The 12,226-nt window shown below is 32.9% G+C and overlaps 1 protein-coding gene across 1 annotated transcript; it reads left to right on the top strand.

The window, feature by feature from the left end:
* Positions 1 to 1,448: 1,448 nt before the first annotated feature.
* On the top strand, positions 1,449 to 9,760 carry LOC108205433 (7-dehydrocholesterol reductase). Its single transcript, XM_017375389.2, has 13 exons — positions 1,449 to 1,695; positions 2,727 to 2,949; positions 3,181 to 3,236; positions 4,322 to 4,424; positions 4,527 to 4,592; positions 5,624 to 5,737; positions 6,310 to 6,436; positions 6,825 to 6,925; positions 7,699 to 7,824; positions 7,953 to 8,017; positions 8,881 to 8,962; positions 9,061 to 9,143; positions 9,533 to 9,760. The coding sequence occupies exons 1-13, from the start codon at positions 1,574 to 1,576 to the stop codon at positions 9,597 to 9,599; spliced, it is 1,335 nt and encodes a 444-aa protein (XP_017230878.1). The 5' UTR covers positions 1,449 to 1,573; the 3' UTR covers positions 9,600 to 9,760.
* The last annotated feature ends 2,466 nt before the right edge of the window (positions 9,761 to 12,226 follow it).

The raw sequence follows: 12,226 nt of genomic DNA, 5'->3' as shown, positions 1-12,226 counted from the left end.
AAACTTCAAAGTGCATATAATTTGGGTGCACGTAAGTGTGTTGTGTGTAGAGCTGTTCACGAACCGAGCCGAGCCGAGTTTTGACCGAACCGAACCGAGCCGAGTTTTAATTTTTTTTCTGCCGAGCCGAGCTTTTTAATCGAACAAAAATTGTGTTCAAGCTCGGCTCGTTAACTAACGAGCCGAACACGAGCTTGTTCGCGAACAAATACGAGCCGAGCCGAGCCGAGTCGAGTCGAGCCGAGCCAGAAAAAAAATAAGGACAAACCGCTAGTTGACTCTTAAAATAGCTAACCTAATAATTTCAATTTTTTGAAACTTTGTTTATATCACTAAAATGTATATATGTTAACATCCATACAGTTGGATCGGTAAAAAATATTTTTTAAAATATTGAAACACTAAATTAGAATTAAACACTAGTTAGCGGTACTAGTCAAACTTCTACTTGCCTGTTAAAAACCAAATAAAATTATTATTTCCTAAAATTTTGTTTACATCACTAAAATATATATATATATATATATATATATATATATATATATATATATTATGTTGAATTCTGAGTCCAATAACATATATAAATTATAAAAAAACCCCGAAAATATTACATTTTTTCGAGCTTTAACGAGCCGAACTCGAGCCGAACGAGCTCGAGCCGAGCTCGAGCCGAACATACTAAAAGCTCGGCTCGAGCTCGTTTACTTAACGAACAATTTTTTGTGTTCGAGCTCGAGCTCGTTAACTTAACGAGCCGAGCCGAACGAGCTCTTAACGAGCCGAGCTCGAGCTTGTTCGCGAACAGCTCGGTTCGTTAAACAGCCCTAGTTGTGTGTGGCCAGAAAAGTTCTTAATTTAATCTCACTTCTTCATTGTTTATATTTGGACCAAGGACTTCATGTTGAGTTATATTTAACGATAAAATCGTTGTGTCGATAAGTAAATACTATATACTAAAATAAATGAATTTGTATAATTTTGATCGGTTTACACTCTTCACCCCTCTTGTATTTATAATAATTACATCAATTTAAATCATCAAAATTCATAGAATTTTGTGCAGCATGTGCCCATAGGCACACTAGACAAACCTATATTTGAATAGAAAAATCTAATTGTAATTATTAATTGCAAAATTATGAACAACAATATATATTAACAGACTTATAAATATTTAATATGAACATTTATATTTCAAAATTATCATTATTGTTTAATATTTTGAGATTTCCTACAACTTTTACCCACCATTAATATTTAGTACACAATATCTTTATTATTTAATATTATTGGACTCGTTAATAAATCCATTACACATCTCACCCTCAAACTAAAAACACAAATTCAGGTACCAAATTTTCTCAAAATTTAATAAATAAACTCCAAAAACACAACACAACAACTACCTTATTTAAATAAATAAACCGTTCCTCTAAAAAACGTAAATCAGATCTTATTTCACCAATCACATCCTCACCACACTCCACTCACTGTGTTCTCTGGGCTCTGTATAAATACATACACACAGTTACTTACAATCACAAAGTCTTGTTTAAGTCAAGTAAACATAAAGATGGTGGAGAAGACAAAGATGGTGGTGAAGGAGGAGAAGACCCAAATGGTTCACTCACCCATTCTCACTTACTTTTCCATGCTTTCCCTTCTTTCTTTGTGCCCCCCTTTTGTTATTTTACTGTAAGTCCCTTTTCTCTGTATCTATATGTGTTCTATATGGCTTAAAGTTTTGAACTTTTTGTGGGTTTGGCTTGTTTCAGATTGTTTATTGGTTTAGATTAATGTAAGGCTTGAATCTTATTACAAATTTGTATATGTATGTACTTTTGTGTGTGTACATGTCTTAAAGTTTTGATCTTTTTGTGGTTTAGCAGGTTTTAGATTGTTTATTGGTTTTAGATCAATGTTGGGATTGAACCTTATCACAAATTGAATTTTTTTTGTTAAATTGTGTGTGTGTGTGTGTGTTTATGTGTTTGATTTGGTCAATAAGTACAATAAATATGGAAGTAAGCTGGGTTGAAAATTAAAACACAACTAAATTGGTTGTGAATTTTGCGAAAGAATGGATCTTGATTTGCATCAGTCATTGCATATTAAATTCTTGAAATTTTGTTTTTTAAGGAAGAATGAATCTGAATTTAGTGGTTTCCTGAAAGACAATGAAATTTGAAGTGAATAATGAATTTTTTATTATCTAAAATGAAAATCATACTTATACAGTGCATATGATTGTATGCGATGCTTTATTATTTATTGAAGCCTTACTATATAATGAAATAAGAGAAAAATGAAGAAGGAATCTTATTTGTAAGAGAGCAATTTTATAAGCCTTTGGGATCATTGCTGCTTTTAGTTATTTCAAGTAGACTGTTTAAATAAAGATAGCTGGGCATCATGTAGAATAATTTCAGAAGATCTTCTGTTATCCTTGTGCATATTACAATACTCAAGGTGACAGATGGAACACTTGAAACTTAAAACTGTGAATATGCTCCAGGAAATTTTACACCTATATGAAACTGATTTTAATCTTTCATGGTTTTAGAGGTTCAGCTAATGATCAAAAAAGTACCAAAAGCCTAATATTGTGCAGGGATGTATCTTTGAACAGTTCAAGCATCCCGGTCATATTAAGTTCATTATTTTTTATCTGTTACAGTGCGGTTTAAATAAGGTAATCTAATTTGAGTTCGATACTACATGTGCAGATGGTATACCATGGTTCATGCTGATGGGTCTATATATCAGACATTTGATTTGTTCAGGCAGAATGGGCTTCAGGCATTTTATGATATTTGGCCAAAACCCAGTATGACTGCGTGGAAAATTATATTTTGTTATGGAGCTTTTGAGGCTGCACTTCAATTGTGGCTACCTGGAAAGAGAGTCGAAGGACCAATTTCTCCTGCTGGGAATAGACCTGTCTATAAGGTAGATGAACAACAGATTCAGTAATGTAATTGATTTCATTTCCAATGCATTAGTTACTAGTAGCTACACATCAACATTTGCAATTTTGTATATTCAATTTATTTAAAATTTATTTTTGCATTTGCTACTGAAATGAATATACAGTAATACCATTTTGCTAAAGATATCTAATTTCATAAAATTGAGGTCTTTTGATGTCTACAACTTTTTTGGTTCTTTACTTAATTGTAGGCGAATGGCATGGCAGCATATGCAGTGACATTAATTACTTACCTTAGTCTTTGGTGGTAAGGATTCTTCCCTTAACCATGTATTCAGATGATTAAGAAAGCTAGGATTCGTACATAGATGGTCTAAAGTTGCAAACCTTTATTCTATAAGTATGTAGTGACCTGGTATATGGTCTGCTGTTTTAGTTTTTCTGGGGATGATATAATAACTGTTTACTGGTAAAAGAATACCCAGTATTGAAAAAACTTGTTTATTGTTCTGTATCTTCTTGGACTTGCAGGAGAAAGTTGTCATTGTTTATTGTCTATATGTATGGAAATTGGAAAGTATTCTTTACTCAAGTTTGCCCAAGCTAAAATAGATTATTGTTTTATTGTCAAATTCTTTGCTTCTTTGCCTAAACCATAAGCTTATTATATCATTTCTAGCAATCGCCGACTTGTTCTCTATCCAACGCATAAATGGCTGAGATTTCACATTCTCAACCTCTTTGTTAAATCGGGCTCGAATTAACAATGACGTTGATTTGCACAGATTACTTTTTCTTTTTGGGTGGGGTTGGGGAAGAGGGGGGACTGAGCTTCCCCGTGTCTGTATAAGAAGGGACAAGTTGATAGAGCATGTAACAGTATGTAGTTTAGACAGTTACAACTAGGATTAAACATGTTCCTCTGGCTTTGTGATTTTAGGTGTTAATGCTCTAGTATTTCGGGAATATTTCCTGGATATCATAGAAATAAGGAACCTGCAGTAATACTACTTCATGCTGCTTCACTTTAAGTAGGATCACATAAATTATTTATGCATTAGTAAATGTCGGAGAAATCATGCTTAGTTTTGTCTGATGACGATTGGGAAGTGGTCGGAAGTCATTTTCCTCTTTTCATTATTTATCTTCAGGCTTTGATAGTTTAATTCTAACTGCCTTTACTGAATACTGGTTATTTGCTAAATGAGTGTTTTCTTAACATTCATTATAATTATCAATTCAATGAACAACCTTAGGAGATACTGAGATAGGAACAAATCCCGATCGTCTGTATCTACATAAACATGTCAACTTCTGATTTCTGATTTCAGTATAGTAATATCAAGTGTCACACATAGTATTTTTTTGAAGTATGCTCTAATTTGTGTACAGGTTTGGGATATTAAACCCTTCCATTATCTATGATCATCTTGGAGAAATATATTCAGCCCTTATTTATGGCAGCTTCATCTTTTGTATTTTGCTATACCTAAAGGTGAGATTAGATGCAGCAGATATTTGACGTCCAGTCGTCTAGTATACATTTGCCATAGTAAATTATTCGTATTTCTAATACTTGTGTTTCATCCCATACTAGGGTCATGTGGCACCATCGTCTACCGATTCTGGTTCATCAGGCAATGCAATAATTGATTTCTATTGGGTGCGCATCCTTACTGGTCTATGTTCTCTTGTCGTCTGTCTGTTTCCTCTTTCTTTATTCTAGAAAGACATTTATTGCTTCAATCAGTTTGTAAGTGCTATGTTAAATGAATTGATAGGTAAGCAAGAAATTCTGCGTATGAGGATGAACAACTATTGTTTATGATATTTTGAAGAAGATAAAACCTGTTATGTCTTGGGAGCAATATATATGAGCTCCGAGCCTCTATGCATGTTTTTATTAATTATGCTGCCACATGCAATCCTAAAATTGCTTGCCATGCTTCCAGTGAGCCCATATATGTGATAAAATCTTTCAACTTCTCTTACATTCTCCATTCTGAAATTTTAATGAATTCTACATTGTATATTTAAATTCTCTACATGGGTTGTACTAATTTGGAAGTGTTAGACCACTGGAATTTGTTAATTGTTCAATAAATCGAGAGGTATCCAAGCGAGAAGCCCTGTGTAAGAGGTTGAACAAATATTTCTTGTTAGATTTGAAGAAAATATAACCTTTTATGTTTTGGTAGCTATATATTTGACCTCTGACCCTTTATGCATGTCATGTCTTTCATACCAGTGATGCAACTGTAAAATTGCTCGTCATGCTAACAGTGAGCCCTTGTACACAAGAAAATCTTACATCTCTTACTTTCTCCATTATGAATTTTTGATGCACTCTCCATTGTAAATCAAATTAATCTTCACGGGTTGTGGTCCTAATCAAAAAGTGTTGGATCTCATATGATTGAATTTTTCTGTCCTTGCCATCCCCTTTTATTATGTTCATTAAAGTGCTTTCTAGCATATATGATTTTCATGATGCCTGTAAAAGCATAAACATCAACTTGCGTTGCTTCTATCTACAAATTAAATGATATCTGAATCCTGAAATTACGGAGATGTATATTTTTCTAGCAAGCATCGCATGCATTAGAATGTGTTGCAGACTACTTGATTATTCTTAAAACACCTACTATTCATCTGAAGATGCATAATGTGATTCATTTCTCCTGCTTATTATAGGGTATGGAGCTATATCCTCGCATCGGCAAAAACTTTGATATCAAAGTGTTTACCAACTGCAGATTTGGGATGATGTCTTGGGCGGTTCTTGCTTTGACTTATTGCATAAAGCAGGTATGTGCTCGAAGGCAATTTCTACTAGTTATATATGTTGCAAAGTGTATATGATACAATAACTTATCAAAATTCTTGTTAAATCTATGTGCATATAATTGGTTGTGCACCACCCAAGCATCTTGCTATCTTGTACACCTGTTATACCAATAGTTACATTCCCAAAAAAATTGTAACAATCTGGAAGTATAACATACTCAAATAGGCTTCGAACTATTTTTTTCTGTCTTTACTCTCAGCAAGGGTATAATTGTCAATAATTGACCTCTAAATATTCTAGTAGCTACTAGCTAGTAGATCTTTTTCTGCTGGTAACTAAATTGAGTAGGATATCTCCTCCCAGAGAAGCCAGTAGATTATGAATGGAGAATGGTTTACTTGTTTTCTATTTGATATATAAGCAATGAATGCATGCATTAAACATTTGCTGCATTTTTCTCTCTATAAAATGTCTGATTCTATCCTTCCTCCCGATCTCTATTCTGAAAATTTTCCATCTTCTGTTGCTTCTTTAGAATCTCGTCAGGCAAAGGTAAGCCTGAAAACTAAGTTTTGTGTTCACTATGTAACAGTATGAAACAAATGGAAAAGCATCTGATTCAATGCTGGTAAACACTGCGCTAATGCTAATCTATATTACAAAATTTTTCTGGTGGGAAGCTGGATACTGGAATACCATGGATATTGCACATGATCGAGGTATATATATGTATGCTTTAATCTTTCAGTTTAGTGTCTAGATCCAGTATTTGCTACTATGTCTGTTTCTAGAAGTAATACTAGTCTAGGGCTAGTTCTACTACTTTTGAACACTCGATTATTTTAATTTCTTTATTTTACCATGAATTATATGTTAAAAATTCACACCATATGGAGGACTGGTAATTTTTCTAGAAAATTCGGGGACAAAATAATTTCTCTTGAATGGTTAAAGGATAAGAAATAGTCCAAAACAATATCTAAATGATTATGCGAGATTACAAGAGTTCTGGTCTTGCATAACCTCTCTTATCCCAGCCCTTGCTTTTGGAGGCAAAATTGGCTTTGTCTGTTGTTACTTACATTTTCCCTTTTTATTTCTGGACAGCCGGTTTTTATATATGTTGGGGATGCTTGGTGTGGGTTCCATCTATCTACACTTCTCCGGGCATGTACCTTGTTAATCATCCCGTGAATCTTGGAATCCAAGTATGTAACTGGTCTGGCACTGTTGATATGGTTCCAAAATGTTTAAAACCTAAGTTTTTTTTTTTTTTACTTCTGTTCTTGCGCACCAAAAGTGTTGAAATTGCCCTTTTCCGGTTGTCCTTGAGTCACTGTTGGATGATTATAACTTGAATAAAGGTGACAACTGACAAAATGGCGGTAGATAAAAATATTTCAACTAGATAGCTGGCTAGTGGCAATGTTTAATTACTTGCCAGAGGGAATACTTTTGCGATTATTTAAATGTCAGAGCCCTCTATAAATGAACTGAATTCCACCCCCTTCCCTCACAAACAACCTAAACGTGATAAATTAATAATAAGAAAATAAGTTACCGGGGTAAACCTGTGAAAGTAATTTTTTCTTCTTCAAATTGCATGTATACACACAATTTAATGACATGAATTTTGAATTCACGAACTGACCAAAATTTTGACTTCCACGATGAGACGAGTCATATATTTTGGAATGTTTGAAACACAAAGAAATATTTTGACTGGAAAACTGTTTTGCATAGCACAATAAAATTTTAGTTGTCCCAGTAATTTATTTATGGCTCGTCATCTTATATTTTGGACCGTCATAGTCCCTTTTTAAATGTGTCAAATGTTTAGGCTGAGTTTGATACATGTAAATTGATTAGAATGAGAAAACCAATTTTAAGAACTTACTTGATCTGATATGGACTGTGATTATAATAACCTAAGTGACCTGGGTGCCAAAGAGAGGCTAACAGATCTTCATTCTTTCTACAGCTTTCTCTGTATATTCTTCTAGCAGGCATATTATGCATATATGTCAATTATGATTGCGACAGGCAAAGGCAAGAGTTTCGTAGAACAAATGGGAAGTGTGTGGTTTGGGGAAAAGCACCATCAAAGGTAACATATATGGAGGGCAACTTGACTCGCACAAGATCACTTGCTGTGAAATATTGATTTTGTTTTCTTCCATGTGAATTTTGTTACTCACTCTTGAAAAGGGATAATTTGTTCGGTATCTTACACAGATTACCGCTACATACACTACCAGTTCTGGTGAGACAAAAACCAGTCTTCTCCTGACTTCAGGATGGTGAGTATATATATATGCACCGCATTGTATCTGTCACACATAAATAAGGTCACATATGATTGAAGATACTAAAAGTAATTTTTTTTATCGAAGAATAGTTTTTTATGTAATCTGGAAAGGAGTTCTGTGTGAAGTAGGCACTATAATATATGTGCGAGTAACTAGCTTGCTACAATCTGTCTGTAATTTTTCTACGAGGAATTGGTAACTCTTCTTAAATTATATGGATCTTAAACAAGTAAACTAAGTAGTGAGAGGATAATTGTATATGAATAGTGTAAAAACAAACAATATCCTACAAGTTGTTGGTGAGGGATCTTTAATTCTCTAATCCCTAACTAGTAGATGCTAATGTAATTATTAGGTTAATACAATAATCTGTACTAAGACAAGACATAGGTATCTAAATATTATGTACAATCAAGATTGCTTTGCTAAAGGACCTGTTGAAGAATCTACCTAGATAAAGTACGGATAATAGTAGAGTATGTAGTTGGACTTTTAATGGACCTCTGATAGATGCAAACTATGTTCATAATCTCATCAACATGCTGTTATTAAGAATCTCATTTCAATATGAACAAGTTCAAATATATATTTGTTATTTCTGTTTTTTTTTCTAAGAGATTATTGATGTTTACCATTATTAGCTAAAATAGAGTTGTCATTAATAAGCGTCGTGTTTTTCTTGGTATTTAAAAGCAGGTCTTATATTTGCCTAGTTTGAAGTTAAAGTATTTAGCATGATAACTATTGATTTAACCTGAACCTGACCAATTTATGTATCCATGAGGTGATTATAAATTTCTAATAAAGTATGAGTTTATTCATGCCCAGCACACTTTCTGTGTTTTTCCCTTCAGGTGGGGCATATCTCGTCATTTTCATTACTTGCCAGAAATATTGGCTGCCTTTTTTTGGACAGTACCAGCTCTTTTCAGCCATGTAAGAATTAATTGCAATTTGAGAGAGAAGTTCTCCGTATTTTTTATACAGGAGCATGCTAATACTATTTTTTTTCTTGCGATAATTCTTTTCTGCAGTTTCTACCGTACTTTTATGTTGTCTTCCTTACCATCCTTCTTTTTGACCGAGCCAAAAGAGATGATGATAGATGTCGGTCAAAGTAAGCAAATTTCTCATAACTCTAGTTTTTATCTAAAACTGTTGATACCTATCAGTTAATTAGCATAAGAACAGATAAATTGGAACAATCTTCTTCATCTTCTAGTAAAACAGCAATATTATCTCCCTATGATTCTACGCACATGATGATATAAGTTACCAAGTTGCAAATCGATCTTAAACAATTGGCAATGTTATTCACGGATCATATAACATCTAAAATTCATTTGATCAAACATCGGTAGACCGGAAGAAATGTGGTAAAGCTGGCCACTTACTGTTTCTTCCTGGTGCATTATTTTGCAAACATCATTGTCCAAGAATTGTGATTATATCGAACTGAGCTTTGTATTGGTAATATTAATGAACATCTCTCAAATCATATTGCAGGTACGGAAAATACTGGAAGTTATATTGCCAAAAGGTTCCGTACAGGATCATACCAGGCATGTACTGAGTGTTTGTTGTATCCATTGGCCAATAGTCGACCATCGACTATGATCCATCTGTGGGATCATTACTATTAGTATGCTTCATCTTTATAAGCCTGTACCTATGGAACAGGTCTTGTAAGCTTAAAATTTTCAACATAATAATGGTATCAGGTGTTTTTAGACATTTTGTTCTGCATGATCTCATCACATTCAGAGTGTCATTGCCAAAGTTTTCACATAGCTAATACTAATCAGTGTGCAAACACCCCTCTGTCCCCTGCCATTGCTGATTCTTTACAAACTTCTTCGGAGAATCAATAAACTTAATGTCAAACTCTATTCCACACAAAACCAATAAAATGAGTAAATTAATGGCCTAGCAAATATGTACGAGAGAAAAATGAAACTACGGAGAGGAGATTAGGAATTTTATGGTAAATGTATTATTTTCGGTGATTCAGACGGATTTGATTTATATTCACCTTACTAAAAAAGAATTCGATTTGCGGTCATCATGATATTTATAAATGATGTTTACACAGAATGGATGTTCTGGGTAGCGTCTCTTGAACATAGAATCACTAAAGTTCTTAAAATAAAATCTGAAATCATGAAATAGAATTTAACTCTAAATTTTAAATAGATTTTTCATTATCTAAATATACATTTTTTACATCATTGTGTGTGTTAAAAAATAATTTTAAAATATAATACAAAATATTTTTAAAATATAATACATAAAGATGACATCTAACACATGTGCACATGAGCATGTTATCGATAGCTTTAAGTTAAGAAAAGGAGAAAAATGATGTGAACCATAAAAAGAAATCACGACAATCATAAATAAATTAACTTCAAAATAATTTTTGAATAAAGCCTGTGAGATCTGCAGGGAGTACAATTGCTTAAATGTATACATGATTTAAAGTCCTTTAATCACATAACTAAATAATTTTTTATAATTTAAACCTACACATAATTTTTTATATATGAAAATATCAAGATTAATTACAAAACTAGACGGTAAATGCATTATAATTTACGTGTACAACACAAGATATATCACCTAATCTCTTTTTTTTAGTTAATTACACTTTGTAACCCTCTAGTTTTGCTCTAAACGCAGTTTAATATCTTAACTTTAAAACTTGGCAATATACACCGTATACTTAACATTCCCGTGCAAATTGTAACTTTTATTCACTATTCTGTCCAAATCTGCCGTTAACTTTAACTATTTGAGAAGTAACAGCGTGTATATTAGTTTCTAACAGCTGCTTTACCTTCGTGACCACTCAAAGTTTATGTATTATATGTTGAAATTATTTCCGAACACACAGAGAGATGTAAAAAAAATTAAAATAAATTTTAAAATATGTTTTTATTTTAAAATTTTAAAATAAGTTGCATCGTTTATGTAAAAAAATTTCAAATTCTAAATCTAGATACATATTTCAAAAATTATTTTAAATTTTTTTACAACGTTGTGTGTGTTCAAAAATAATTTCAAAATATAATATATAATTTTTGAGGGGTCACCGGGGGTAAAGTAGCTGTTAGAAACTAATATACACACTGTTATCTCCCAAACACTTAAAATTAACAGCAGATTTGGACGAAATATGACTAGGGGTTACAACTTGCACAGGAATGTTAAGTGTAGGGTGTATATTACCACGTTTTAAAATTCAGGTATTAAACTGCGTTTGAAGCAAACCTAGAGGTTATAAAGTGTAATTAACTCTTTTTTTTTTACAAACACATGATTTGATTTTATTAAGACGAAACGCTTAACAAGACACATATTGAAAACCAGCCGAACAAAGGAAGAACTAAACAAATAGTCATTTTGTTTTCAGATCGCTTAACAGATTGAATATTCATATTCTTTAATCTAAAGAGTATTACAATGATATCTCGAGCCATCCAACCTACATCAGTTATGAAACTAGTTGCATCGCGAGTGATCTTCACATAAGCATCATCTATAGTCCAATGTTCGAAGCCATTAGTCAAATCAACAAATAGTGAAGCACCAAATGTCTCCAAAATATGAACAATTTTTTGTGTGAAAGGTGAGCTCTTGCGGTATCCACGATCGTCCTAAAATTGATGCGAGTCCTATAGATCTCCCAAAATACCGTATAAATCCCTTTTAGAATGATAATTAAAACACATACAGAAACACACAAGAATAACTAAACATCACACTAACGTCTAAAAGGATGTGCATACACTGACATGCCGAAAAGATGGGCACAACTTTGATAACAAGGTACCCAACAAAATTTAATCCAAAAGGATTATATCTGAATTTTATTGAAAAACTAATAAAATAAAAGAGGGGACGAAGGAGCGAAGGGGTTAATTGACGAGGGAGATGAAGATCTGGAAGACGGAGAAGTGACGGCTGAAATTTTAATTACGGAGTCTCCTATCAAAACAGAAGAGAATTATTCTTAAGCTACTCTAATCTCATCTAATACAGAGGGATTGTAGTGAAAAAAACTTTAAAATAAATTTTTTCTTCCTGAAAACACCTTCGTGTGTTCAGAATTAATGATCACATCTAATTTAATATGGAGTGTTTTTATAATAAAAAGACCCTAAATTTAACAATTTTCTCCACGAAAGTGCAAATTATTTA

This window comes from Daucus carota, chromosome 1, assembly GCF_001625215.2.
Source record: "Daucus carota subsp. sativus chromosome 1, DH1 v3.0, whole genome shotgun sequence".
NCBI lineage: Eukaryota > Viridiplantae > Streptophyta > Magnoliopsida > Apiales > Apiaceae > Daucus > Daucus carota.
This window is presented reverse-complemented; position numbering and strand designations above follow the sequence as displayed.

Bases quoted from the DNA above. Each gene is read 5' to 3' on its own strand.
- LOC108205433 (XM_017375389.2), top strand. From the start codon at position 1,574: ATGGTGGAGAAGACAAAGATGGTGGTGAAGGAGGAGAAGACCCAAATG. The intron at 4,425-4,526 runs GTGAGATTAGAT...ATCCCATACTAG, and splicing joins GTATTTTGCTATACCTAAAG to GGTCATGTGGCACCATCGTC. The intron at 4,593-5,623 runs GTGCGCATCCTT...TGCTTATTATAG, and splicing joins CAATAATTGATTTCTATTGG to GGTATGGAGCTATATCCTCG.